General features: G+C 54.7%; 2 protein-coding genes across 16 annotated transcripts in view; one reads left to right on the top strand and one right to left on the bottom strand.

The window, feature by feature from the left end:
• ARHGEF11 (Rho guanine nucleotide exchange factor 11) overlaps window positions 1–13,882 on the top strand; it is a 111,712-nt gene extending 97,830 nt beyond the window's left edge. For 9 of the 10 annotated variants that reach the window (XM_081305537.1, XM_081305541.1, XM_081305539.1 and 6 more), the window contains 19 exons: window positions 1,357–1,536; window positions 1,628–1,675; window positions 1,869–2,056; window positions 2,343–2,489; window positions 2,756–2,835; window positions 2,972–3,097; window positions 3,527–3,644; window positions 4,428–4,606; window positions 5,108–5,183; window positions 5,610–5,777; window positions 6,839–6,929; window positions 7,524–7,637; window positions 8,097–8,158; window positions 9,066–9,269; window positions 9,548–9,910; window positions 10,841–10,936; window positions 11,775–12,022; window positions 12,207–12,396; window positions 12,888–13,882. In XM_081305537.1, coding sequence (XP_081161663.1) covers window positions 1,357–1,536; window positions 1,628–1,675; window positions 1,869–2,056; window positions 2,343–2,489; window positions 2,756–2,835; window positions 2,972–3,097; window positions 3,527–3,644; window positions 4,428–4,606; window positions 5,108–5,183; window positions 5,610–5,777; window positions 6,839–6,929; window positions 7,524–7,637; window positions 8,097–8,158; window positions 9,066–9,269; window positions 9,548–9,910; window positions 10,841–10,936; window positions 11,775–12,022; window positions 12,207–12,396; window positions 12,888–12,940 — 2,731 coding nt within the window. In that variant the 3' untranslated portion in view covers window positions 12,941–13,882. The remainder of the gene's footprint in view (window positions 1–1,356; window positions 1,537–1,627; window positions 1,676–1,868; window positions 2,057–2,342; window positions 2,490–2,755; window positions 2,836–2,971; window positions 3,098–3,526; window positions 3,645–4,427; window positions 4,607–5,107; window positions 5,184–5,609; window positions 5,778–6,838; window positions 6,930–7,523; window positions 7,638–8,096; window positions 8,159–9,065; window positions 9,270–9,547; window positions 9,911–10,840; window positions 10,937–11,774; window positions 12,023–12,206; window positions 12,397–12,887) is intronic. The other variant, XM_081305545.1, reaches the window with a different exon arrangement.
• Window positions 13,883–15,411: 1,529 nt separating this feature from the next.
• LRRC71 (leucine rich repeat containing 71) lies at window positions 15,412–26,831 on the bottom strand (the record flags this gene model as incomplete). 6 transcript variants are annotated; one of them, XM_081306318.1, is made up of 15 exons in its annotated part: window positions 15,559–15,779; window positions 16,044–16,162; window positions 16,498–16,612; window positions 17,732–17,820; window positions 18,187–18,280; window positions 18,453–18,602; window positions 19,227–19,316; window positions 19,402–19,485; window positions 19,559–19,718; window positions 19,898–19,966; window positions 22,439–22,516; window positions 22,720–22,795; window positions 22,897–23,025; window positions 23,312–23,461; window positions 26,672–26,831. In XM_081306318.1, the coding sequence occupies 15 exons, from the start codon at window positions 26,829–26,831 to the stop codon at window positions 15,663–15,665; spliced, it is 1,680 nt and encodes a 559-aa protein (XP_081162444.1). In that variant the 3' UTR covers window positions 15,559–15,662. The 6 variants fall into 6 exon arrangements, 5 of the variants coding, with proteins under 5 accessions (XP_081162443.1, XP_081162444.1, XP_081162445.1 ...); XM_081306319.1 differs by having other exon boundaries at window positions 16,498–16,609; XM_081306315.1 differs by lacking the exon at window positions 26,672–26,831 and adding an exon at window positions 25,384–25,887 and having other exon boundaries at window positions 22,897–23,461.
• Window positions 26,832–27,143: the final 312 nt, after the last annotated feature.

Raw genomic sequence — 27,143 nt, 5'->3', positions numbered from 1 at the left:
AATAACTAGTTATCAAACATTTTTGGCTTGACTGCAAAGATTATTCCCTTCTGTTCATATTAAGCCTTTATAAACTTAGTGCATTTTGAAAAGTTTTGTCCTAGTGAGAACTGACAAAGATTTAGGGTGATAAATGTTAGATTTGTACTGTGGGGAGAGTTTTAATTTATCAGTGGGTAAATTAAAGACAAATTATGTGATTACTGTGCTCATATAATTGTACCAAATATTTTAAGACTATAAGACATTGTCAACACTTCTTGAGAACCTTTGAGACCTTTTACAAACTTGCAGTCTTCACCTTGCTAGGAAATTATTTTTGCCCTGCTTAAGACTTTCACCAGAATCCTAAAGGTACTCTAAGCAGAAGCCTTTGGATGTGATGATGATAAATTCATTGACATTCTTGGGAGACAAGTATTAGCAGCAAGGTGGGTGTGAGGTGGTTGCAGATGCTCACCAGGTATAAATGCATCAGTTCCAGAAGATAGGACCCTGGGAACTTTTGACCAGAGGTAGACTCTGCCTCACTTCTTGGTAGGAGTGTCACTCATTTCTGGGTGTTTGTAGGAAGGTGTGTGGCTCTGTAGCTCCATTACACCACCACAGGAGATTTGTGTGCAGATATGACCCATTGAAGTCACCCTGAAAAGTATTTTGAGTTGCTCTAGGTTGGAATTCTTCTAACAAGTTTCTGGGGGTAAGTTTAGTAGGGAATCAGCTTCACAGTTAGTTTTCTAACCCAGCAGACCAACTCTCAGGCCCCAGGAGGTGAGCTCAATTTTGAATCCTCCAGCAGTTTGGAGACTTGATGAATGGAGACCAAGGCGCTTGGCTCCCTCGCTGCAGCAGCCCACTGTGCTATTAAGAACTCACTCCAGACATCCAGGCCTTCTGTGGTTTCAGAAGCAGAGCAGGATGTAGATTAGTAATAATGTCAGCAAGACCAGGACGGGGGGGGGGGGGGGGGCGGCAAAAGGGGGACATCAGGGGCAGCTGGGGGTCAGCAATGCCAGCTGTCTCACGGCTGATGCACCACAGGACTCACAGAGCGCAGCAAGGCCCAGTCATCGGCATCTCATCAGACCCCAGGGACACTCAGTAGCGCCTGGCTCCTGCCTATCTGTTACCAGACCCTTAACGCAGCCTCCCCAGCCCGTCTGCTCCCTGGAGAGGAAATGGAAGCTTAGGAAGGGTACTGTTAGGATAAGATGGGAGAAGTCCACGTGAGCTAGCGTGCCACACTCCAACGGCTAATGGGGAGAACCTGCAGCACTGAGGCACCCTTGAGATGGGGCACCAGGTAAAAGCTGGCCAGAATGTAAGAGCCCAAAGTCTCATGTTCGTCCTCCCTAGTTCACGCTCAGAGATTCGCCTAGGCCGCTCGGAGAGCCTTAAGGGCCGGGAAGAGATGAAACGGTCTCGGAAAGCAGAGAATGTGCCCCGCTCTCGAAGTGATGTTGACATGGATGCAGCTGCTGAAGCCACTCGCCTCCACCAGTCAGCCTCGTCTTCTGCCTCCAGCCTCTCCACCAGGTGAGCAAACTCAGGCAGCGCCACCCACCCCTGTCTGGGCCTGAGGCATACATACAGTGTTGCTAAGAGTTGATATTCCCTCCTTTTGCAGGTCTCTTGAGAACCCAACCCCTCCCTTTACCCCCAAAATGGGCCGCAGGTGAGTGCTGATACAGTGGTTCCTCCGATTGGCATCTCTGTGGCCCATTTGTACTTGGCCACCTCCTACCCCAAGCCGCTGGCTGGCTGGTTGTGCATCTTGTCTTCCTGGGCCCAGGGCAGGAAAGGGAAAGACAAACCCTGAGTGTGAGCTCTTCCACTCAAGAGAAACTGAGCTGCCGCTTTTCCCCCAGGAGCATCGAGTCCCCCAGCCTGGGCTTCTGCACAGATGCCCTCCTTCCCCACCTTTTAGAGGATGATCTGGGCCAATTGTCTGACCTGGAGCCAGAGCCAGATGCTCAGAACTGGCAGCATACAGTGGGCAAGGACATGGTAGCTGGGCTGACCCAGAGGGAGATCGACCGACAGGAGGTCATCAATGGTGAGAACCTCCTCGGCTTCCCCGGTTTCCACTCATACCTAGTGGGGATAGGTCCAAAGCACCTAAGACACAGTGTGAGAAAGAAGAGAATAGTGTGGGGGGTCTCAGGGACAGGGACAGGTCCACCTCAGTTCAGGCCTAGTATGAGAGAAAATTGGCTATCATCTGAAACCATCATTCTAGTTCCCCCTAAAAGTGGGGTGGTATGGCAACCAGGTCATGACTCTGGATACTTTCTCATCTGTTTTTTCATCTTTCCACCCCTTCTTGTCAAACCTGCACTCAGAACTGTTTGTGACTGAAGCTTCTCACCTGCGCACACTCCGGGTCCTGGACCTCATCTTCTACCAGAGAATGAAGAAGGAGAATCTGATGCCCCGGGAAGAGCTGGCCCGGCTCTTCCCTAACCTGCCTGAACTCATAGAGATCCACAGTAAGGAGCTGTTCCCTTACTGCCAGCCTGCAGCTTCTGATCTGGCCCCCTGCCTGACCTTTCTGAGCAGATAACCCCCACCAGTCCTCTCGTGAGAGGAAAGTTGATAGGCAACTTGGTACAAGCCCTCCTGTTCCCCCGTGTAAAATGGTTTCCAGACCTTTCCCTATACCACTGCTGCCAAAGATACCATTTTTCCTGGTCACAAAGTACCTGACAGTACAGCTCACCCCCAGGCATTTCTGTGTGTCTTCTCCTCACGCCAGATTCCCTGTGTGAAGCCATGAAGAAGCTTCGGGATGAGGGCCCCATCATCAAAGAGATCAGTGACCTCATGCTAGCTCGGGTATGACTTCATACTTTTACCATATGGCGAGGAAGAGATTGGATTGGCAGGTCCCATTACCCAAGACTAGGGACTTTTGATAGAGGAGGAAATAACCAGGGAGCTCTGGGACCTGGTATTTATCCTTCCTTTTCAGTTTGATGGTCCTGCCCAAGAGGAACTCCAGCAAGTGGCTGCACAGTTCTGTTCCTATCAGTCAATAGCTCTAGAGTTGATCAAAACCAAACAGCGCAAAGAGAGCCGATTCCAGCTTTTCATGCAGGTATGTCCTGGACTATGCCTCAGCCTCCCTCTTCTCCATCTAGGTCACCAAGGATCTCCTGATCTTCTTCCTCCAACCCCCCACCCTCTTGTCTCCTCTGCGAAGGACACCCAGCAATGCCCTCCATCCATTTGTCCCACCCACATCAGTGTTGTGAAGCTTAGATGTCTTCTAGAGCTAGAGACCACCCTAGATTGCTCATCTACCAATACCAGTGTGCACTTAGATCTCAGTTTCCTTGTCTGTAAAAGGAAATACCTGCCATTCTATTTTGACCTTTTCCTTGGGTTATTGTCACCCAGTTGTCCCCATTGTTTCTGAGAAACCCAACTAGACTTAGGACCCTATTTGGCATTTTCACACCCATCTTGGCCCCAAGCCTTTACTTCATGAGTTGATATCTTTCTCTGCCTGCCTCTTGCTGTCTAGGAAGCTGAGAGCCACCCTCAGTGCCGGAGGCTACAGCTCAGAGACCTCATCATCTCCGAGATGCAGCGACTCACCAAGTACCCACTGCTGCTGGAAAACATCATCAAGCACACAGAGGGTATGCAGGAGGGAGTCTGCTGGCCTCTAGCAGGCCTCCCAGACCCTCACACTGGTATTACTTTGCAACCTTAGCCAAGTCACTGGACTTTTGTAGTCTTAAGTGTCTTTTACTTTTATGACTTTCAAAGAAGAAAATGATTGTAAATATAGGGCACGCAGTAGCAGAAAGGGCCAGCGCTAGTACTGAACTGCATGGGGACTTTGTACAGATTAGCACAGCTTCTGCGTGGACTCGCCAGCAGGCCCAGGAGTGCACTGTGGTCCCTTGAATGATCGTAGTCTCATGCCAAGGGCCAGCTTTCCTCCTGCTGGACACCTCTGTGCAGTGCACAAAGACACGGTGTTGCATGAGGAGAGGACTGGCCGAATGAGGGGTCCTGGCCCCAGGGGTCTGCCACCACGGCAGTCATTGTCCCTGAGATCCTGAGCATCGTTCACTCCTTCAGATTTTACACAACTGGAGTCAGGAGAGAGGGGTGTTGAGAACCTCTTAATCCTGGCCAATAACCATAGCAGAATGAGCTGTGGTCTAGGAGTAAAGTGAGACCCCAGCCAGTTAATGTCTTCACCCCAGTGTCTAAAACCCCAGGATGCTCAGGAAAAGTCACTGTACCCTAAGAGGTCCTCTGGTTACCAAGGACAACTTGTCCCAACCCCTGCTGCTGGTTTGAGGCGAGTCAGCAACCACAGTAGTGGGTAGGCAGGTGATGTCTGAGCCCGTGGTGCAGTCTCTGGGCGGGAGGGAGCCCCTGACCACCCCCTCTGTCCCTTCTTGGGTTAGTTGGCACACCTGAGTATGAGAAGCTCTGCCGGGCTCGAGACCATTGCCGGGAGATTCTCAAGTTTGTGAATGAAGCGGTGAAGCAGACAGAGAACCGGCACCGGTTAGAGGGCTACCAAAAACGCCTGGATGCCACCGCCTTGGAGAGGGCCAGCAACCCTCTGGCAGCAGAGTTCAAGGTAGGAAGCAGAGGGCGCAGCACTGGGCCCCTTTCCACTCACCTCATGGGCATCCTAGGAGCAGAACTCTGTCAGGCCTAGAGTCTGGGAGGTAGGAGACTTAGGAAATAAACCCTGTGGTCTTTATCACCCGTCCCCAGATAGACAGCGGCAGACTGCCACCAAGTGAGGACTAAATATTAGAACTCAGCCCCCAGAGAGCAGGGGTTGGGGTAGGGCTTGAGGTAAAGGTGGAGATCATTGGGAGGGAATAAAGCTGAAGAAAAGGGCAGGAAAAGTGGTAGGGTTTGGAAGGAGCCCAAGCCAGAGCCACTGGGGTGTCTTGCAGTAGCATATGGTGCATGGCTTCATGATCACCTTTTTACTTCTCTCTGTGTCCCATGAGATTAAACAAGCAGGGACTGCTTCCTCTTCATCACTGACTCCCAGCACCTTAACACAAGGTCTGCACAGTAGGTTCTTGAATGATTGAGTGATGGTGTGATGGTGTCTTCTTAACAGAGCCTGGATCTTACAACCAGGAAGATGATCCATGAGGGGCCCCTGACCTGGAGGATTAGCAAGGATAAGACTTTGGGTATGTGTCAGGGGGCTGGGGCTAGGAGGAGATCTATGGTAGGGGGCCTTCTCTCTGTTGCTTAAGCCCTGGAACCTGTTGCTCTAAATGGGTAGGGAGGGGCTGGGTTTGTGCTCAGTGGTAGAGCACTTGCCTAGCATGCATGAGACCTTGGGCTCCATCCCAGCATGGCGAATACATACATACACATATATGTGCATACATAGAAAGATAGCCAGCATGGTGGGGGGCACTTGCTACATAACTGGGATAGTGGCTTGGGCATCCTTAAATACAGTACAGAAAGGGAGTGGCCAAAGAGAAACGAGTTGGGTTACCAGACTCCCAGGGCCTCCTGGGTCCTGGTGATAGGTTTCTGAGAGCCTCTGATCCTCTTGAGCGGATGAGGAACGAGTGGGCAGCGGGACATGCCTCACAACCCCCCAGACCTCCATGTGCTGCTGCTGGAGGACCTACTGGTGCTGCTGCAGAGACAGGACGAGAGGCTGCTACTTAAGTGCCACAGCAAGACAGCCGTGGGCTCCTCAGACAGCAAGCAGACCTTCAGCCCCGTGCTCAAGCTCAACGCTGTGCTCATTCGCTCCGTGGCCACAGGTACCTGTGAGGAGATGTCCCAGCTGGCCTGGGGCTCTGGGGTTATGATCACTATGAACTCGTCTCCAGCCAGCACTGGGTGATGTGGAGTTGGTAGGTTCTTACAATAATAATTGGTAAGCCGATCTGGGGCTTACCTGTGTAAGAACTTACCTGTGTTCCTTTCCTCCTATTGTGACCCAGCCTAAGCACAAGGAAGTGGTCCAAGATAGGGCCAGGTGAGGGGTAGAATGGGTAAAGATGGACAACTTGAAGCAGGGTGGTCAATCCTCAAGGACAATACTGGCCAGGATGTGGGTGTCCTGGGATATGAGGATGTCAAAGCAGGGTTGGGGAGAATGGGTTTGGGCTAGAAGAGTGGGATAAGTCCTCTTGATGCAAGAGTGCCTGGGACAGAGCATGGTTGCAGGAGATGAAGCACCTGTAGCACAGATCCCAGTCCAGTGGTCAGCAAGCAGCAAATAGCAAGGAGTACGGTGTACATGAGGAAAGGCTTGGGAACAGGAGTAGGCAACCACATGCTCTGGCTCACCTTTATCTGTAACCTGGGAGTGACACCTACCCGACCTCTCCAGGGGATCAAAAGGGCTACTGGAGCCTGGTGCAGTGGCACACACCTGTAATCCAGTTACTCGGAAGACTGAGGCAGGAGGATCACAAGTTTGAGTCCTGAGCCACTTAATGAGACCCTATTCAAAATAAAAAGGACTGGGTCCAGAACCCCTGGATTCAATGCCCAACACCAAAAAATAAAGGGCTGCTGGTTATGAAAAGGTTCTGTAAACCCTAAGCTCTGTACAAGTCAACGCTCACTGTTTTTAGAGCAGAGGGCAATGGGGCAGCCATGAAAGACAACATTAGGGGTCCCAGAATTGCTTCTGTCACTTTTATTGGTGGGCCCCGAGTGGTTCTGAGGACCCAGTTCTGTCTCTTGCTGCATTACTCATCCATGTTGTGGGCCAGAGTTTCCATGTCTACCTCCTGTCACCTGGCCCAGGTGCAGTCACATCTGCTCTCCCTTTCCCCATTACAGACCCTTCCACCTTCCTTTCCTCACACAGATAAACGGGCCTTCTTCATCATCTGCACCTCCGAACTGGGCCCTCCTCAGATCTATGAGCTGGTCGCGTTGACGTCATCAGACAAGAACACGTGAGGATTGATTGGGGGGGGGGGGCGTGTAACTGCCATCCCTTAGGGACCAGGGTGGTGTGTATGCAGATGGTGGACAGTGGCCAGGTCTGGGCCCCAGAGCAGTCCCTGAATCGGGAGCTGGGAAGGGAAGAGGGAGGCAGGACAGTGCAGACAAGTTGTGAGTCATTATTCCCGTACTGTCACCAGTCGTGTCCTTCCACCAGACCATCCACTCGCTCTGCCCCCGAACAGTGGCTGCCAGAGGTGACATGGCACAGTGGAAGGAGACAGGTTGAGTCAGACAGCTTCTCAACCTTGGGGTTTTTGTAGAATGCGGATAATGACACCCGTTATTTTGAGAGAGAAAGTAGACACAGAGTGCTTAGCACAGGGCTCTACAGAGGCTTGGTATCCAGTCATTGGTGGCTGCAAGTCATATGAACCCAAGAGAACCACAGTCCGCGAGGAAGTGGGTGTCCACCAGGCAGCAGGTCCTGGGATCAGGGAGTGGAGAGGGCTTTGAAGCTTTGGAGCAGTGGGATCTTCAGGGGACAAGGCGTGCGCCTGGCCTTGTTCTCACCACCAGTCCTCTCTGTTCCTGCCGAGCAACAGATGGATGGAGCTCTTAGAAGAGGCCGTGCGGAACGCCACCAGGCACCCTGGAGCTGCCCCAACGCCCACCCATCCCCCACCCCGGGGCCCTCAGGAGCCACCGGCCCCCTGCAGGTGCAGTGCTTAGCCCTCTAGGCACCGCTGCCCTCCCTACTCCAAGCTGTCTGTTTCCTGCTGCTTCCAAGCCCTTCACCTGGGGTGGCCAGTCTCAGCAAGGAAGTGCCTGCAGGGAAACAAGCCCCAGCAGTGGAGAGCGGCCCGCCTCTCTCTTCTGCCTGCCTCCTCTCCCCCACAGCCACTCACCTGGCTATAATGGAAACTTCACCTGGAGTAGAATTCAGGGTGTAGATGGGGGCACCCGAGGAACTGGGCCAGTATTCACCCCCTGTCCAGGTTGCCAGCCTGTCCAGACCGATGTCCAACAGATGAAGCCCAGCAACTCCCTTCTCAGACTCTACTCCTTTGTTGCACCTTCTAACTGGGGAGTCCAGGGTGGGATTCTTGACATGTCAGCATCAGCCAGAATTGATGGAAGGTAGTCCTGTGCTCACCTTGGTCCGGTTCTTCCCTCAGGGTAGTACTGGATGATTCAGAAGTGTTCCATAGCGAGCCAGAATCCGAGGAGCTCCCTGGAGGTGAGACCCTGGATTGTCTTGTCGGAGTCCAGTTCTGTCCTTTTTTCATAGGCGTGGGTCGGGTGGGGTGGTGGGGTGACGGGAGAGTCCATCAGAACCATATATATAAAGTTTTGATAAAATGAATAAAGAAGAAACGGGGGTGGGGAGTAGGGGGAGTACGGGAGAGGAAGGTGGACAGACCAACAGACTGAAGACGGTGTGCACCAGCTCACTTGCCCAGACTCCTCCTCCCCTGGTGACAGGGCTAGTAGCAGAGGAAGAGAGGAGCAGTGTGGTCAGGTCCAAGGGCCCTTGGGCTTTAGCCAGGGATTGCTGCTGGAGAGCAGGTGGCATGTGGAGAACAGGAAGCATTAGGATGCGGGGCAGGGTGGAGGCGCAAACAGTTAAGGGATAATTACTGGGACGGGATGAGGTGGGCAGTTCTCAGATTTCTTATTGAAAGTTTGTATGTGAAATAACAAAGGATCTTGGGTTTGGAGAAAAATCTTGGCTCCCTGGCTGTATCCCTTTTCTGTTTCCTTCTGCTTAGAACGTTCTTCCTCCTCACTCCCACCCTCCATACAGCTAGTGATATCTCCTGTCACTGTGCAGTTTAAACTGTGGTACTGCTGATGGGAGCCCTGCACTGGCTGTGTGTGGTCATCACCTTCTAGCAGACTATGTAATTTACTTATTCACTTAGTTATTCTGTGACCCTCCCAACCCCAGGCAGAGGTCTTTGTTCTGTCTGCTGATGTATGCCAAGGACCTAGGACAGTGGCCGGCCTTAGAAGGGGCTAGGTCAACTTCCGTGGAACCTATCAGTCAGTGTGCCCAGCCCTTTGGAGCCACAGCTGGCCATGGGCTCACCCCATCTTTTCCCTCTCTTTTACTCTGCCTGACATCACCCTCTTGTCCAAAACAGGCACTGGATCCCAGCAGAGAGTCCAGGGGAAGCAGCCTAGGCCACCAGAGGATCCCGAGCAGGAGAGCAGTACAGAGGAAGAGGAGCCGGGTGCCATGCCTCACCTTCCTGCCTCCCTGGATGGAAGGAAAAGGGACCCCATCCAGCTGTCCCTCCCAGGCCCTCTGTTCATAGAAGGACTTGCTGATTCAGCCTTGGAAGATGGTGAGTGCCTTAGGACCCTGCTGCGATCAGCTCCTGGGTCCCCAAATAGCATGGTCCATGTGAACTTCACTCTCCACCTGCTCAGGGCCTCCCTGGTTGTGCTTGAGGAGAGAGAGGCAGAGACATTGGCTGGTTGGCTGGAACCCGCCAGCTTCCCCTGCTGCTGTGCTGGTGGGAGCAGGGGGAGCGGCAGTGCCGTGCCTGCTCTGCACCTGCCCCCACTGCTGGTGTGCATGCGTGACCCTGCCTGGGGAGCCATCACCCTGTTTTCCCTCCAGTGGAGAACCTACGGCGCCTGATCCTGTGGAGCCTGCTGCCAGGACACACTGTGGACACTCCAGCTGTTGGGGAGCCCGAAGATGACCTGACGCCTACCCCTTCTGTCATCAGCATCACCTCTCACCCCTGGGACCCAGGCTCCCCAGGACAGGCTCCTGCTGGGGATGATGGAGACAATACCCAGCTTCCGGGGCCAGAAGGGGCCCAGGCAGAGCAAAAAGACACAGCGCTCTGTTCTCTGGCACACCTGCCCCCAAGGACCAGAAACTCTGGCATCTGGGAGTCTCCTGAGCTGGATAGGAGTCCACCAGAAGAGGCTCTGGGCACAGAGGCAGCAGGAAGTTACAAAGTTGTAAGAAAAGGTAAAATACGTGAGTGGGTCCATGGGAGACAGGCAACCCCCTTTTGCTGGGGAAGTGGCAAGTCTCACGCAGCTGCTTCCTTTCCCTGTTCCCTGGGTACTGTGTGATCAGAAGCTGGTATGGGTCCTGGGGGAAGGACAGAGAGGATATGAAGTTCCTGGAGTCGGACAGCTCAGGTCCAAAGCACTAGCTCTGCCATTTAATGTCTGCATGACCTCAGACAAAATGCCAATCATCTCTGAACTCTGTTCTGTAATCTGTGAGGACATTTCGTACTGCCTGGCACCAGTCAACTACCAATAAAGTTCCCGTTCTTCACCCACCTTCTATTCCTAAGGAAGGATAATGAGCCTTCTTCCCAAGAGCCTTAGACTCGGGAAGACAAGGGCAGATGTTTTTGCAGCCAGCCACTCACTCCAGATAGCAGTGGTGAGAACAGCTAGGAGTAGAGGGACTTCAAGACAAGCTGGGAAGACCTCGGAGAGCAAGGGGCTGTGGCCAAGTAAATAAGGTGGTGGGGAGGGCGGCCCATGGACGGCTGTGGGATGAGGCTAGCTGCAGGGGGCTGAGGCCAGGTCTGTGAGGTCAAGGCGAGACAGCCAGCTGCCAGAAAGAGGAGGCTGAACTGGGGCATGTGGCAGGAAGACAAGTGAGGTCTGTCACCCACAGGGCCTCCTGCCCACTCCATCTCCTGCTCCTGCCTCTCCTGGGTTTCTGGGAACTGACCTTCCTTCTTCCTCTTGGTGAAGTGGTGGAAAGTCCTCCGCAGCCTCCTGGGACGGGTTGTGGGTGATCTTGTGTTCACTTTGTTCTTCCCCTTTCTTGTTTTCTGCCACCCCCACTTCTTCCCTCTCCTCCTGCTCTCCCTTCCCTGTTCTTGTGTTTTGGTCTTTCCTGTCTCTGGTGGTGGTGGTGGTGGTGGCGGTGCAGCTGAGGTGGCAGGCAGCAAGGTTGTCCCTGCACTACCAGAGAGTGGCCAGTCCAAGCCTGAGCCACCCGAAGTGGAAGGCGCATCACAGGCTACGGGTAATAAATCACCTTCTCCTTGAGCCACAGCCAGGCCAGGCTGGAGCAGGGGACTGTGGGCAGAGCTGGACCTTGGGTATCAGACCCCACCCAACACACGCTGCCCTACACACTCACTCGACTGTCTGGAATGGGCAGGTAGCAGCGTGTGGGCTCCAAAACAAGGAATAGATCCCACACCATCAAGTCCAGTCTCCAGCTCTCAGAAACCACTCGCCCAGAGGTGTCCAGCCCCCTTTCAGACCTTGGGCTTGACACCTAGACTTTTGAGATACGAGGCAGGAAGTCTGAGTGCCCAGGGCCCTGGCACTCCAAACAGCCCCACCCAACCCCCGCATGCCACTGTGGGAACACGCTACTCAGCCTCCCAGGTTCTTCAGTGCTTACCCATCCTGCTGCCTTCAGGGACCCTCTGCCCTCTTCCTCTGGCTGCCTCTGACCTCGGATGGGTCGAGGTGCCCACGTGGTGAGGTACGGGACAGGGGCAGTGTTGAAGTTCATCCCCAGAGCTTAAGCTGAGACAGGGTGAAAAAGATCCCTGCCTGCTCCCCTTCAAAAGAATAAAACCAGCCCAACATCTTCCCCTTCCCTTCAAGAGGCGATGGGAGCTCTTCGCGTTTTCCAAAAGAAATTGTGGCCTTGCCCCTCTCCCTTTAGTTCACCACTGAGCTCCTTCTCCTGGCATGTGGCCAGCCTGAGCAAAATCACCATCTAGAGAGAGGGGTTTTACAGGCAGTGTGGGGGCCACGTTCTGCCTATCGTCATGGGAAACGGAGCGGGAGGGTGGCTTAGATGTGTCTGTGTGCCTCCTAATCTCTTTCTCTTGCTGTGGGAACAGGGAACTGTTTTTATGTCAGCATGCCAGCAGGACCCCTGGACTCCAGCACTGACTCTTCCGGGGCGCCCACAAGCCCCTCCCAGCCTGATCGCCACCCTGGCCTGCAGACACAGCCTCAGCCCCAGGTGCAGGGAAGCAGTGGAGACCAAAGACGCTCTAGCCGCTCTCCCCCTAGCCTGGTCCTCAGGGACGTGGGCAGGATCTTCCGCACCATTGAGCAGCTCACCCACAAGCTCAACAGGCTCAAGGTGAGGGACACATTCCCTAGGAATGAGGTCTGTGTCTTCCTGGCCTCAATCCACCCAGCCACATCCTTAAATCACAGTCCCATCCCCAGGGCCCAGCCTGGATTAGACAGTGTGACACCTTCTTCCCCCAGCGGCCTTATGAGTAGAAGGACTCTAGCAGATCTTGCCCCTGAAACTCTTCCAGGACATGGAACTGGCCCACAGAGAGCTACTGAAGTCCCTTGGAGGAGAGTCATCCGGTGGCACCACACCTGTGGGCAGTTTCCACACAGAGGCAGCCAGGTGGACAGACAGCTCCCTCTCACCTCCAGCCAAGGAAGCCCTGGCCTCCGACTCCCAGAACAGCCATGAACCAGGGTCCTGCCCTGAGGACGGTGAGTGAAGCCAGTTCCTGCCTCAGATGTACCATGAGGGAGGGGCCCAGCAGCTCAGGAGGAAATGGCCAGGGAGTGGGAGAGGTGTTTGCAGGGGTCCTGTTCCCCCTTGAGTGTAACCCACTCATCCCCTCAGTTTCAGAAAGGGCTTTTTTTTTTTAGAGAGGCCCACAGAAGTTCCCCTAAAGGTGGGAACCAGAACTGAAGCCTTGTGCTCTCATCAGATGGTTCAGAACTGAGCAGGTGGGCCAGAGACACGTCCCAACTCAAGAAAGCCAAGCCCCGACTGCCTGACCTAGAGGCTTTGGGTGTGACAAAGTGGGGCTCGATAGATACCCCTGTTCAGGCCGGACAAGAAGCCAAGACTGTGGAGAAGAGAGCTTTGTCATGGTGGAGGGCCCAGAAGGGTGAACCTGAGGAAGCAGGTGGGCAAAGCACTGAGGTGGGCACCTCAGGCCTGGCCAGCTCCTCACCCTCACCATCCCCTACAGGCTTTGATGCCCCGCTGGACGATAGCGCCACAGACACATCACCTGGACTGTAGCCCTCCAGCCTCCTGTGGAAAAGGCCATCGAGGAACCGGATCAGCCGAGGCTGGCGGGGGGGGGGGGGGGGGGCCTGCATGTTGCTTGGTCTGCTCAGAACGGAGTCAAGTTCCAGTGTCTTTTCCCTCCCTTTAGCCCACCCCTCCGAGGCCTTTGTCTCCTGAGCATGCTGACCGCTTCTGAAAGACCCCCGCTCAGAGTATGGGCGAGAGGAGGGGAGGAGGCTGCTGTATGAATGCACTTTCTCCCTCCCCTCTCCACAGGCCCCCCAGTGAGCAGGGCGCCTACCCCCCCTCTTTGTCACTTTGGTTTCTTATAAATATGTATGTATTGTATGTGCATCTTTGTATTGTAAATAACTTGACCTTGTTGTTTCTGCCCCTAGAGGGCTGGAGGTGGTTATAGAGGGACTGCTAAGGGAAGGGGGCTTCACTGGCATCTCTGGTCAGCAACCAGGGTCAGGGCTGAAAGCAGAGCTAAACCAGACCACACGCCACTGTCCCCCAAGGACAAGAAGGTCTCCCAGCTCCAGCCCCACTTAGCTCCAGAGCCCCTCCTCCAGCCTGGTGCTGAGGTCCCCCTGCTTCCTACAGCTCATCCCCAGCCTCCCTCTGTAGAAAACCCTGTAGCAGGTACGGAGCTGAAAACGGACCCCAGGAGAAGGGCTGGGGATTTGAATACTGGAGACCCTGAATTAATCCAGGACCATCCCAGGGGCCACTGCAGCACTGGCCCATGTCCTCACTCCACATCCCACTGAATAGAATATACACACTGTGCTAGGTGTATATATACATATATATATATATATATATATAAATATATATATAATATATAAAATATAGATATGGAAATGACTGTTTTGCTGTTAAGATAATGTATACTCTTATTTTCTTCCTTTCATGGTTAAGATTTTTTTTTTTTAAGAAAAGTTAAATATTCTTCAATTGTGGTGTGTGTGATTCTTCAAACTACTACCCTAAAAGGCTCCCTTGAGGCTGGCCAGGAATGCGGGGAGGGAACTGAGGCAGCCCCCCTCGCCCTGAAACCTCCACATCCAGGCCTTACCATGTTTTCTCCCGGAGCTGCAGATGCCTGCTCCCTGAACAGAGGCTAGGCAAAGTAAGTTATAGTTCCTGCACACACAAAAACGCAAAAACCTGGGGCTGGGTTATGGCTCAGTGGTACCGCACTCATCTGGCACGTGTGGGGCCCTGGGTTCCATCCTCAGCACCACATAAACAGTAAATACAGGTACTGTGTCCATCTACAATTGGGAAAAAAAAAAGTGCAAAAACATGCTAAATTCAGCTGGGCACTGTGGCACGTGCCTGTGATCCCAGCAACTCCGGAGGCTGAAGCAGGAGGATCACAAGTTCAAGACCAGCCCGGGCAACTCATACCCTGTCTCAGTGGTAGAGCACCTCTGCTTTCATCTCCCAGTACCAAAAACAATCACAGCTCAGTTTACACATACAAAGGTGCAGGGGACCCCAGGGACCCAGTGAGCCACCCTCATTTAACAGCAGGAATATAAAACAAAGTGGCGGCTCATCTCAGGCCTGGCCAGCTCCCCCCCCCCCCCATCGACAGCCACGTCACCAGGACTAACCATCACTAACAATAAAGTATGGAGATAAAGATAAGGGCTGAAAGAGGTCCTCGAACTTCAGAGGCCTTGGGCAGGGGTAAAGAGAAGCTGGCCTGGCCAATCAGCATCGGTATGGTAAGGTGCTCTGTGTGGGAGTTCAAAGAAATGGCAGGTTATTCCTGGAGACAGGCAGTGGGGGCCAACAGAGCAAGAGGGATGCAGGCGCTCGCAGGGCCCTGTGAAAGCCAAGGCCACACACCAGGTGGGACGGCAGTTTAGGGTGAGTAGAGGCAAAGTAGTGAGGGATGTGGAGCAGGTGCAGGCTGCTCAGGTGAGGCAGGCGTGTGACCTCTGTACCTTCTCGGGAGGCTCCCCAGAAGCCAGTCCTGCGCTCTGGGCACGTTTATTCTCAGTGGAGGTGGTACTCCAGGACAAGGTTGGCCCATGCCAGGACCCTCACAGCTGCCTGGTGTCTCTGGTTTCAGTTGCTGACTACCGTGTTTACTGCCCAACCTTCACTGTGTAGGTGTTGATATACTTAGCAATCTCTCCCAGGTGGCTTGTCCAAGACTTCGCACTTTCTTAAACTGGGCCCCGGCCTCTTCCAAACCAAACACGGGGCGGGTCAGGTCGGAAAAGCAGGAGGGAGTATGCTAGGGGCCTGGCCTGTTCAGTTCCTCCCCGCCTGTCTGCTCCTCCCTCTCCCACGGATGATGTCCGTCACCAAGCCTAAGTCCTTGCCTCCGACACCAGAGGCTGAATGCAGCTCCTAGCAAAGCACATCTCTTCTGGGAACGCTGGAGAAAGAGAGGGCTGCCTGGGCAAAACCTATCCCCGAGGAGCCAGAGGAGGGACTCCCTGGCTGCCTGATGTCAGAGGGACTGAGATGTCCCCAGCAGAACTGCAGACTCATTCAAACCATCACTGTTCTGCCATCTCTGGCCTTGTAATATGAACAGACTCTCCGAGTTCAAGTATTCTGAGTATTTCTAGAACAAAGTTCACAATGTCAAAGAAAAGTACAGCAATAGACTTTGTTATTGGGCCCAGGTCTCCCCTGTAGAGGTCAGTCCACACAGGGCCAGGAGGTGCTTCTGTGGCCGAGGCTCGGGGAAGACTGCGGAGCAGGGCTAGGTAGGGAAAGCCACGACCTCCTCCTCCCTGATCTTGGTCTTGATGGGGTCTCTCGGCAGCATCAGCTCCTGGATCGTAGTATACGTGGGACACTGTGGGTCAAAGCAGTTTTTCTAGGAGAGGAAAAGGAAGAGTGACAGCTGACAAGAATGAAAATTAGTCCTCTGGGACTAGTTAATTCTCAGAACTGGGGGTGTCGCCCAGTGGTAAAGGATCCCTGGGTTCAATCCCCTGTACCAAAGCGCAGCAGGGAGGGTCAGAAGTTATGTTGTGATTTAAAAAAAAAAAAAACTGGGGACTGCAGATCTTCCTGGGATCAGGAATCAGGAGGGAGAAGCTGCCTGCAGCAATGGCACAAGACAGGGACAGGGACTTACCGCCAGAGACAGCCACAGCAGCCCCACTGGGCCCTTGGACATGCTCTTGGACTTGAACTGCACCTGGTACTGCACTGTGGCCAGGAAGGCCTCCAGCCCCACCTCTGTGATGCGGTTTCCTGGTGGAAAGTACAGACTGTGCCTCTTACACCACCCACCTCCACAGCCCGGCTCCTCCACTGTTCATCCCCAGACTCACCCTAAGACCACCTTTCCCTGAGCCCAGCCCCCCTTATTCCTTGTCTGAATTCCCTCCACCCTGTGCACCCCCTTCCCTCCATCTGCCTCTCAATATCCTCAGCCTCCTCCCTGACCCAGCACTTCCTCTCCCTCCCTGGCCCATGCGAGACTCGATGCCCAACTGTGGGAGAACCAGGTGCACCCCCAGGGAGCCAGCACAGGTACCCAGGCAGCCAACCCCACGGCATGGGGCAGGGGAGGTCGGCAAACATACGGAGGAGGTTGAGGTGCAAAAGGACCTTGTTCCCAGGCATGAAAACCTTCCCATCCCGGTGCTCGACGGGCTCCAGGAGAGGGTTGATCATCTCAGTAGTTTCAGCAACCAGCTGCTAAAGTAGATACTAATTGCAGCAGAGGAGGGGGGAGCTGGTCAACAGGCCATTCATTCATTCATTCAACCAACATATATGTTTTGAGGGCTGGGGATGTAGCTCAGTTGGTAGAGTGCTTGCTTCACATACACAAGGCCCTGGGTTCAATCCCCAGCACCACAAAAAAGTCCAGGCTCTGTCCTTGGTGCTGGGAACACAAAGATAAATATATCCTCCAGAAGCTTTGCAGTGTTGGGAGCCAGAGAGTGAAATTGGAATGCAGTAGAGCAGAGCAATTAACACAGGTAAGCTTGGAGTGCCATGGGAGCCAAGAGGTGGGGCATTTAGACCAGTCTCGGGGGCCGGGAACAGCCTCCTACAAGAGGTGGCTAGTGAGCTGATGCGTGAAGGTATATAACACCTGGTGAGGAACAGGGCCAGCCCAAGACTCCGCAGAAACCAAAGTCTCACTACCTCTTCTGTAAGAGCTTGTCTTGGTGCCAGGGAAGAATCCTAAAGGTGACCTGGTCCTTCCCTGCCTAGACAGTATAGAGCGGTGTTGAGGGAGTCTGAGGAGGAGACCCTCAGGAGAAGAACTGGGAGGTGCTAACTCGGCAGCCCATGATGATCGTGAAGCAGGGAGCAGGCTGATCCAAGTTGAGAGGGAAGACCCAGGGGCAAAGCAGAGAGGGTCTGGAGGAGGAGCCGTGCGGAGGTGGGGAGGAGGAGCCGTGCGGAGGTGGGGCGGGGCAGTGTCATGACTGGAAAGTGCCCTGGGAGCTGCAGCGAGGGCCAGAGAGAACACATTTTGCTCCTTACGCAAGCGTGCAAGCTAATGGTGGGGGTGGTGATGGTGAGTGGGTGGCCTTTAGGGAGGCAGCCTCCATTGCGAGGACAGATCCAAGGTGTGGACTACTATCAGACAAGGAAAGGTGGGGGGGTGCCCAAGTTGGGAGGAGACGGAAGCGCTGAGCCCGTTACTCCCAGAGAGCAGGCCCATGGTGGAAAGGGGGAGAAGAGGACCACGTCTGAAGAGAAAGTGGCTGTTGCCACAGTACGGGGCTGAACACCCTGTTCCTGGAGGAGCTGGGGGCGGAAGCCCCGGGAAAGCCCAACCCCACCTCTCCTGCAGCTCACCTCGGACTCCAGAAGAATGCTGCGCTTCTCCTTGCTCCCCAGCTTGGTCCCTTTCCCCTTGCTTTGCTTCTGCTCAGGGATGGTGACCTCTGGGCCAGAGAAGGAGCGAGGCTGCACAAAGCAGATCCCGGATACCACCCGCTCCCCAGAGGGTGGACCAAGTGAGGCCCCCTATCAGAACTTTGGGTGCAATCAAGACAGCCGGAAGGGGCCCCTGAGGTGGGTAGAGTCCTTTGCTGAGGACAGGTCCTCAAAGGTCCAGCCCCAAAGAAATGAGCTGTCATGATGTCTGGGCCATGGAGCCCCCCACATCACCCTGCTGTGAGAAGGAAAAAGAGAGTGGGAGAGAGGCAAGACCAAGTCCTGGCAGACACCTCCAGGCCAAGAAGTGCCCTCTCATCCAGCCCAGCGCGCCCTCCCCGCAGGGAAGGGGCCCGAGAGCGCCTCACACTTACTCCCCTTGCCTGACTTGGCAGCGTCTTCTTTCTTGGGGGCTCCTTGTGTGGGCGACTGTCCAGACCCTGACTTCTCCTCCTTCTTGACCACTTCCTGTAGAGGAGGAGAGGAGAACAGAAAGTCCCATCTCCCAGGGAGATGGACAGCAGGTGTGCTGCAACTTGAAAGGCCCCCCTGGGCCTTCTCCCTCCCGCCCCTCTGAACTGTGCCCACATCCTGCCCTGTCCCCCCCCAACACCCGGCCGCCTGTCCCCGACACACCTACCCCTGGCTTCTCCTTCTTCTTGCTCAGGCCCTTCGGGGCTTTCATTGCCTGCATCTTTTCTGACTTGTCCGTCAACGCAACAGAGGTCATCCCCAGCGCCTGGGCCTTGTCACGGTCTGATCTGAAGTCCCCATGTCGAGAGGAGGAGGGCTGTGTTGACAAATGGAAAGGGACAGAGGAAGGCACTGGAGCCATTGGGCAGACAGCACCCCACCCACTGCCCACCTCACTTCCTAAATGCTGGAAACATTCTCCTGATGTTCTTTCCCCTGGGTTGAGGAGTCTGGGGTGAGAAGAGCAGAGGTATGGGTGGGGATGAGCTGGGGGTCAAGGTAAGGGATCCCATACTGAGGGAGAAACAGAGTCTAGCTTTTCTTGAGCTAAGTGCCAGGCTCCATTCCAAATGCTTTACATGAATGAGCTCATTTAATGCTCCCAATCTTAGGAGATAGGCACAATTATTCCCATTTACAGATGTGAAAACAGGCACGGAGGTAAGTAACATGTCCAAGGTCGCAGACTGGTATGTAGCTGAGCTAGATTCAGGTCCCAGACAGTCAATCTAGTATCCTTTCCCATACACTCTGCCCATAGAGAAGTTTGCATTTGGAGCCCTCAGGCAGGGGCCTGGCGAACACTAGTTAGACCTGTGCGCCTGGAGCCGAGCTTCGGAGAGAAGGACCGTCACAGTGCAGGGAGGGAGGACCAAGAGCGGAGGTCCTCGCAGCTGGGAAGCGGGCTCTCAGATCGCTCTGGGGCTGGGGGGCTCCTCACCGATCGCGACCGCTCCTGCGTCCCTTTCTCCAGCAGGAGGCGCCGGCGCTCCACCACCTCGGTGTGTGTCAGCTCGAAGGGACGCAGGACCTGGGACGAGGCCGGCACCCTCAGACGCTGGCCTCCGGGAAGATTTGGGTCGGCCTCCCCGGCCTCAACCCACCGAGAACCCCACCTCGGCCAGCTTCAGAGCGCCCTTGTCCTGGATGCGGTTGTGAGCCAGGGACAGCCAGAGCAGCGAGCGGTTCAGCCGGAGCCCCTGCGGAGGCCGAGCGCTGGTGAGCCGCGGCGCCACCCCGCGCCGAGCAGCCCCCGCGCCGCAGCCCACGCACGTCTGCCAGGAAGCCCGCGCCCTGGTCCCCGATGTGGTTGAAGCCCAGGTTGAGCGAGACCAGGGTCCGGTTGCAGCTGTGCAGCGTGGACAGCGCCTGGCCCAGCAGCTGCGCCCCGTGGTCGTCGATGTTGTTGTTCCGCAGAGACAGGTGGGCGATCCTGCAGCAGAGAGGTCGCTGCAAACACGGGTGCCAAGGGCGCTCTTGGGAATCAAGACAAAGGAGCAGGGACTGGGGACTCCTGAGGGAGGTGCTGGAAGGACATGGAAAGGTGGGGGCTAAGATGGCTTGGAATGAGGGACAGAAAGTTGGGGGCGCGGATGGGGCAAGGAACCTCACGGGCTGTCCGGCGCCATGAGCTTGTGATATGACTGCTTCGGCAGCGGATTCCCCTCCAGAGACACTTTCCTAAGGTGGGAGAGATCCAAGAACCAGTAGGTGCCAGTGCCATCGAGGCCAGGCAAGAAGGGGGGTGGACAGGAAGTTGGGGTCTCTGGAGAGCAGTCAGGAAACAGAGCCAAAGGATACCGCCCCACCCCCGCCCCCATCAATTAAGAAAATATATGTGATACTAAAAACCCAGGAATGTGGCCATGTGAAAAGGTCACTCCCCAAAGTTAACCTGTGGTAAGGTATTCTCTAAGATGGCCTTCAAAAATCCTCAGTTCCTGGTAGTGAGGCCCTGTGTAATGCTCTCCCCTTTAGTATGACTAGACTCAGTGAATCCCTTAAAAATGCACAGAATATGACAGAAGCGATGGTATGTCACTTCTGAGTTTAGGTGACAATGATTGTGGCTTCTATCTTGGGTCCTCTCTGACACTCTCACCAACTGCTCTCCCATTAGGACAGCCTCTGGAGAGGCCCAATGAAATCAGTCACACCAACGAGCTTGAAAGCAGATTGTCTGCCTAGCTCACCTTGAAATGACCACAACCAGTCAACAGCTCCACTGCCACCTCAAGACAGACCTTGAGCCAGAAGCACCCAGGAATCTACACCAAGATGATCCCAGGGACATTGTTAAGATAATAAATTCTTATCATTTTAAGCCACTAAATTGGGGGGGTTACTTTGTTACATGACCCCTACACAGGGTAATAGCTTTTCAGAAAATGGAGGTCTTTTTCTGAAGTCACAACAAAAAATTGAATCAATGCTCAGAAATTTCTCCATTTAAGCATTTTCTTCCAGGATCTGTAATTTTCCCCCCTTAGTACTGAACCACATCCCCAGCCCTTAAAAAAATAAAATTTTGAGACAGGGTACCCCTAAGTTGCCCAGGTTGGCCTCAAACTTGTGAATCTCTGCCTCGGCCTCTTGATCCACTGGGGGTGTAGACATGGCTGTGATCTGTAATTTTTGCTAAGTCTTGTAGGCTCCCTTGTCTTTTCTCATAAACTAATTCATTTTTTAATATTTATTTTTTTAGTTGTAGTTGGGCCAATACCTTTATTTCACTTATTTACTTTTATGTGGTGCTAAGGATCGAACCTGGAGTCCCGCACCTTCGAGGCAAGTGCTCTACCTCTGAGACACCACCCAACCCCAAAACTGAATTCATTTTTAATTAGTTTTGTGCTGGCATGAATTATCCCTGCATAATAAATTCCTATGGTTCTTTCTTTGCAGCTGAAGTGTTTCTAGTTCCCATGATGGAATGAAATGTATGTTTCTTTTCTTTTCTTTTCTTTTTTGTACCCAGAATTGAACTCAGGGATGCTTGAGCACTGAGCCACATCCCCAGCCCAGCTGAAATGTGTGTTCCGGATGTGAACACAAAGACTGCTGGGATGGGCTGGGATTGTGGCTCAGTGGCAGAGCACTTGCCTTGCATATATGAGGCACTGGGTTCGATCCTCAGCACCACATAAAAATAAATAAATAAAGGTATTGTATCCATCTAAAACTAAAAAAAATATATATTAAAAAAAAAAAAGACTGCTGGGAGCCCCACAAAAGAAGACAGAATCCAGAGGCTGGGGTTGTGGCTCAGTGGTAGAGCATTTGCCTAGCAAGTGTGAGGCCCTGGGTTAGATCCTCTGCACCACATAAAAACAAATAAATAAAAGGTACTATGTCCATCGACAACTAAATATGTGTATGTATAAAATTTTTAAATAAAAAAAAAAAAAGAAGACATAGTCCCCGACCTCAACAGGAATGTCCATCCGATCCCCAAGAGGAAGTCGTGGCAGCTCTGTGTGTATGTAGCACTGAAGGGAATGTTCTTTGAAGCAAGAAAAGTCAAGGGTGCTGTGGAAGCCTTCCAAAGGGGCCAGCAGCAGAGTGAGAGCTCTCCTTTGCACACCAAACCACACCTGGAGTCACACTAGCTCACCACACCCTCACCCCTTGCCACCCCATCCTCACTCCCGGGCCTTCCTGTGCAGGAATATCCCTTCCTAAAGCCTGGCCTGGCTTGCACCTAGTCCTCCAGGGCTCAGCTCAGTATCACCCTCGAAGGCAGTCATCCACCTCTTCCTGCCCCTCACTCATAAGGTGGGTGGGCTTCTTCCTGCCACCCCCAACCACTCCTCCCACTGCACAGTCCCTACACTGCCCTGCAGTATTTATTCCTGAAGCCTAATCGTGGACTAGGGAACAAGAGAGATGGCTTGGAAGGATAGAGGGTAGCAGGACTGGCAGAAACGGGGTGACGCCCAAAGTTTGGGCTGTTTGGATACTGGTGTAGGCTGAAACAGGACTTCTTGTCCGTTGGGAGTTTCCTGATCCAGCACACACTGACAGAGCCCTGCTTTCCCTGGGATGCCACCCAGGCATACCAGAGCTGGGACTTGCCACTTCTGCACGCAGACTCCCCATCGTGGCCCACCCAGCCAGACTCCCCAGGCGTGGCGGCCTCTCCCCAGTGCTGACCTGAGCGTGGATGAACAAAGAGGCAGGAGGGCGATGAAGGTGGTTAGGGTATTATCGGTCAGCCCCACCTTCCAAAAGCTGAATGGGCAGGAAGAACAGAAACAGCTGGAGGTCACCTGCTGAAACCCCTACTCACAGTCCTTCCAACCACACCCTTCCTTGCAGTCGTCCCCTCCCAGTTTCCTACAGTCCTCGGGGACTTCAGCAGCCCTCTGCCCTCTCTTCCAAGCCACCAGGAGCCCCAGTCTCCATAGGGCCCCCCAAGTCCCCAGTGCGCTCACTTGATGGCCTGCAGCTGGCTGAGCGAGGGCAGACATTTGGAGAAGATACCCAGAATCCGGTCCTCAACCTTCCAACCTGCGAAGAGAGAGGAGGAAGGTGCCTCGGGGCGGGGCGCGCAGGGGCGGGGCGCGCAGGGACTGGGCGTGCAGGGACGGGGCGCGCAGACACGGACTCACCGCGGATGTAGATTTCCTTCACCGCTTTGCTGTCGTCCAGCTCCACCTCCACCTGGATCGTGGGCCGGAAGAACACATATTTGCTTTCCAGGCTGTTGAGGCTGCAGGACGCCGACAGTCGCTGGTCGTCTAGAAGGCAGGGTGCGGAGGGAGGGGACAAGACCAATACCCTCCACGGACCGGCGAGGGTGAAGAGCACCGCTGACCGGGGCGCAGTTTCTCTGGCCAGGCCAGGCTCTGCCGGGACTTGGAAGACAGGCGACGCCCCGCCAGCTCCCCGCCGCGCCGAGCCCCTGCCCTGGGCGTGCACAGACACCCACGCCACCTGCGCCCGCGCCTTTCCACCCCGGTGCGATGGGAGGCTCGGGATGGACGGTAGCCCTGGCAGGCACCTCTGGGCGCCACCGCCACTCACCTGAGGTGGGTTTTTCTGACATGGAGGCCGAGGCGGTGAAGGTCGGGTGGGGGCGGGGGCGGGTGACAACTTTGGGGAAGTCTGTGTAGCCCAGTCTCGTACAGAGCTCCGAGAAATCAGTCTCCAGGACCCCCGTGCACTGGTACTCCTCTGCGGAGGGGTAGAGCGCCCGCCCTCAGGCTTCAGTGACCGCGCACCGTCAGAGGGCAGCAGAGAGCCTCGACCCCTCCAAGGACGCCCCCAGGCCCGGGTTCCCACGCCCTCGGGCCTCCGGGTGGCGCTGCTCTGAGACCGCGGTTTGGGTTTGGTTTTTGTATTGAACTGGACCCAGGATCACTGAACCCTTGAGCCACATCCCCAGCCCTGTTTACAAGTTATTTAAAGTCACAGGGTCTCGCTAAGTTGCTTAGGGCCTCGCTAAGTTGCGGTGGTGAACTTGGCAATCCTCCTGCCTCAGCCTCCCGCGCCGCTGTGATTACAGGCGTGCGCCACCGCGCCAGGCCCCACACCTTTTATGTGCTGGTTCCTTCCACTCACCCCCTGGGCCAAGGAACTTCCCTGGGAGAGCGGTGTGCCACCTTCCACAGGGTGTCCACAGCCTAGGCTCCACCCTGTTTCCCTTCCCTGCAGGGACTGCTCTGGACACTCACATAAGTCCAGGCTTTATGTGAAGTCCTGTCCCCCATCCACTGCCTTATATGTACAAGGAGGTCTAGCGGCGCCGCAGGCTTGTTTAACACTGTATAGCCTTCCTAGCGTTCAGTGCTGTTCTAAAGGCTTTAGACATATTAACACAATCTTGGGTTACATTAATTCAGATATGTCCACCTTGTCGATCCCGAGGGCTCTGCAAACCTAAGGTGTCTGAGACCCCACGAGATACCTGCTGTTTTCAGTTCTCCCAATGGATAATCCAGGAAGAAGTTCTTGGAGATGGAAGAGGTCCCTACCACGGTGCCACCAACCTGGAGTCCCACAGCAACACCACCCAGGCCAGTAGCAGCAGGTGCTGCTGGAGGGAGTGGGGGGACGCTGAAGGAAGCTGAGGCTGACCTAGAACTTGTCATCCTTCTGCCTCAGCCTGACTAGTGGCTGGGATTAGAGGGGTAAGCCAGGAGCCCGCCCTACCTGGGATCCCATCTTTAGAGCTGTTTTTAAAAGTAAGCCCTGTTGTGAAGACCAATGCTGAGAACAGTTGAAAGGAAGTGGTGAGAAGGCAAGAGCTCACAGCAAGGGGCAAAAGGATGTGAAAGGTGCCCTGGAGGGACTCCTATAGCCGACCAGTAGGTAGCCTGCCCCTAGGGTATAGAGGGATGGTGCGATGCAGAGAAGTTTGAGGCTCCTGGGTTCAGTGGAGAAGGGGTGAGAGAGACACGTTGTCCCCAGGCACAGGCAATGTCAGCCCAGTGCACCAAGTGCCAAGAGAAGGCATAGGGAGGTGGGGGTGACCCCATCAGACAGCCTCTCTTCATGCCCAGACTGAATCCTGGGCAGAGGGCACCCCTTGCTTCATTACACACCCCTTTCTCAAGAACAGAGATCGTCAAACTTTAATCTTTTTTACAAAGCACCGGGTAGGCAGCCCGTTAAAACAGCTTCCTGGGTCCCATCCCCGGAGATTCTGATTACATGGGCTCTCCCATAGAATTTCAAGTGACAGGGCTGGGGATGTACCTCAGTAGAAGACAGCTTGCTTGCCTAGCATGTGACAAAACCTTAGGTTTAATCCCTAGCACCCCCACCCCACCAAAGGAAAAAGATAAGACCAACCATGCGATGGTGGAAATGCACTTTAGTCAATGGTACCCTGCCAGAGGGCGATGATGGCTCCTCTCCTCCTCCCTCTCTCATCCCTTCTTCATGCTCCATAAGGACTTTGCCTTATAGCTTCTTGAAAAATAGAAGCTATTGGATAGGATTTTCTCTAAACCTATATACCTTCCTGCATCAGCCATTGCACCCTTCCCCATCTGAGCCCCACATCTGCCCTCACCAGAGCACAACAGGGTGCCTGCTAAAAGGACCCTGGTGACCTGCTTGCTTCTCTACCCAGGGTCCCCATGCACTCATACCTCTGGGTCAAAGCCGTTCAGGATCCCGCACCAGCTCCTCCTTCTCCACATACGGCTGTGTCCTGAGTCCTCTCCTCTAGTTAGTTATACTCCCTCCTTCCTCTCTACTTCTCTCACTTCCCACGGCTTAACCATGCCGAGACATTAGCAGCTCCCAAAGATGCTTCTCCGCCTTGGACTCTCTTCAGCACTGCAGACCCCCATGTCCAGCTGCCTCGATAACCCCCCCTTGGGGGCCCTCCTTGGCATGCCCCTCCTTCCAACTTTCCCTTCTCCAAGAATGGCTCCTCCGCTCACCCAGCTCCCAGTCCAGAACCCTGAACGTGTTGCTGTGTTCCTAACTCCCCACCCTATCCAGGCCTTGGCCAAATTATTACTTCCACCCCGAGAAGCCTAACCCATCCACTCCTCTCCACCATTACTGCCTCCCCAACTACCACTGTTCCTGGACCGGCTGTCTCCTAACCCATCTCTCTGAATCTATTCGCTGCCCCTTCTGCTCTGTTCTCCATACAGCAGCCGTGTGTGTGTGTGTGTGTGTGTGTGTGTGTGTGTGTGTGTTTAATGTAACCAGGGGATCCTATCCTATCTCCTATCTTGTGTTCCTTTCTGGAATATGCTTCTTCTCCAGCTCTCATACCCCCTCCCCAACCCCACAACTAACTCTGAAAAGGAGATGGCACCTGGCAAGGTTAGACCATCAAGGCCTTTCCCAAGTTGTTTTACCTCCATCCCAGGGACAGCAAGTCCTTTTTTTACAGTAAAGCTGTTAAATTGTATCAAGGAGCCTTCCAATAAATTCCCTTTTGTGCTTAATTAGTTGGGGTTGGGGTTCTATCACTTGCAGCAGAAAGAGGACATGTGAGGAGGGATTCGGGCATCCCCAGGCTGCGCCCCAGGGTCTTGTATCCTCTTCCCGCCCGAGAGGGTCCCAGAGGCACCAGCATGTGGGGGAGGGGTACTGGGGATTGAACCCAGTGGTTCTCTACCACTGGGCTACATCCCCCACTTTTTGTTTTACCAACAACACAACTCTACATTGTTAGAGGCTGACCTTGAACTTGCAGTCCTCCAGCACCAGCCCCCTCCTTCCCGAGTCGCTGCAACTGCAGGGGTGCGCCAGGCTCCTGGCTTACACCATGTTGTTGTTCTTGTCAGATCCCGACCTGGAGTGGGATCTTCAAGACCAAGTTCCACTGACCACCTCCCGAGCCGAGACTCGGAGCCCAGCGCGGCCAACCCAGCCACGAGTGGAACTTTCGGAGCACCAGCCCCGCCGCCAGCGTACCGGGGTTTTTGGGTTCCTCCTCGCCCACCGGCGGCAGCACGGCCGGCGGCTTCTCCTTGACCGAGCGCTCCCCCTTCTTGGTCGCCGAACCGGACGACTTCTGGGTCCCAGGGCGAGGGGTCCTGGGTGAGCCTCCCGGCGCGCTCGGCTCGCTGGACATGCTGGCGCCTCTGCGACCCTCGTCGGGGCGGGAAGAAGATACAAGACCCTGGGGGCGCAGCCTGGGGATGCCTGAATCCGAGGTCTGTTCGGCGTCCGCGCGTCTGTTGAGGCCGAGCCTTCGCGTCCCTCTCCAGGACAACCGCGCGCGGCAGGAGGGCGAGCGGCGGGGGCAGTGCAGAGCACAGTGCGGCCGGCAGAGGGCGCCGCAGGTCCGAGCCGGCGGAGGGAAAGTCGGGTGGGCGGGGCCCGCTGGGTCCGGAGGGCGGGGCTAGAGCAGAAAGGGAACTGCGGGACCTGGGGGATGCGCAAT

Source organism: Spermophilus citellus (assembly GCF_964194105.1).
Source record: "Spermophilus citellus genome assembly, chromosome: 9".
Taxonomy (NCBI): Eukaryota; Metazoa; Chordata; class Mammalia; order Rodentia; family Sciuridae; genus Spermophilus; species Spermophilus citellus.
This window is presented reverse-complemented; position numbering and strand designations above follow the sequence as displayed.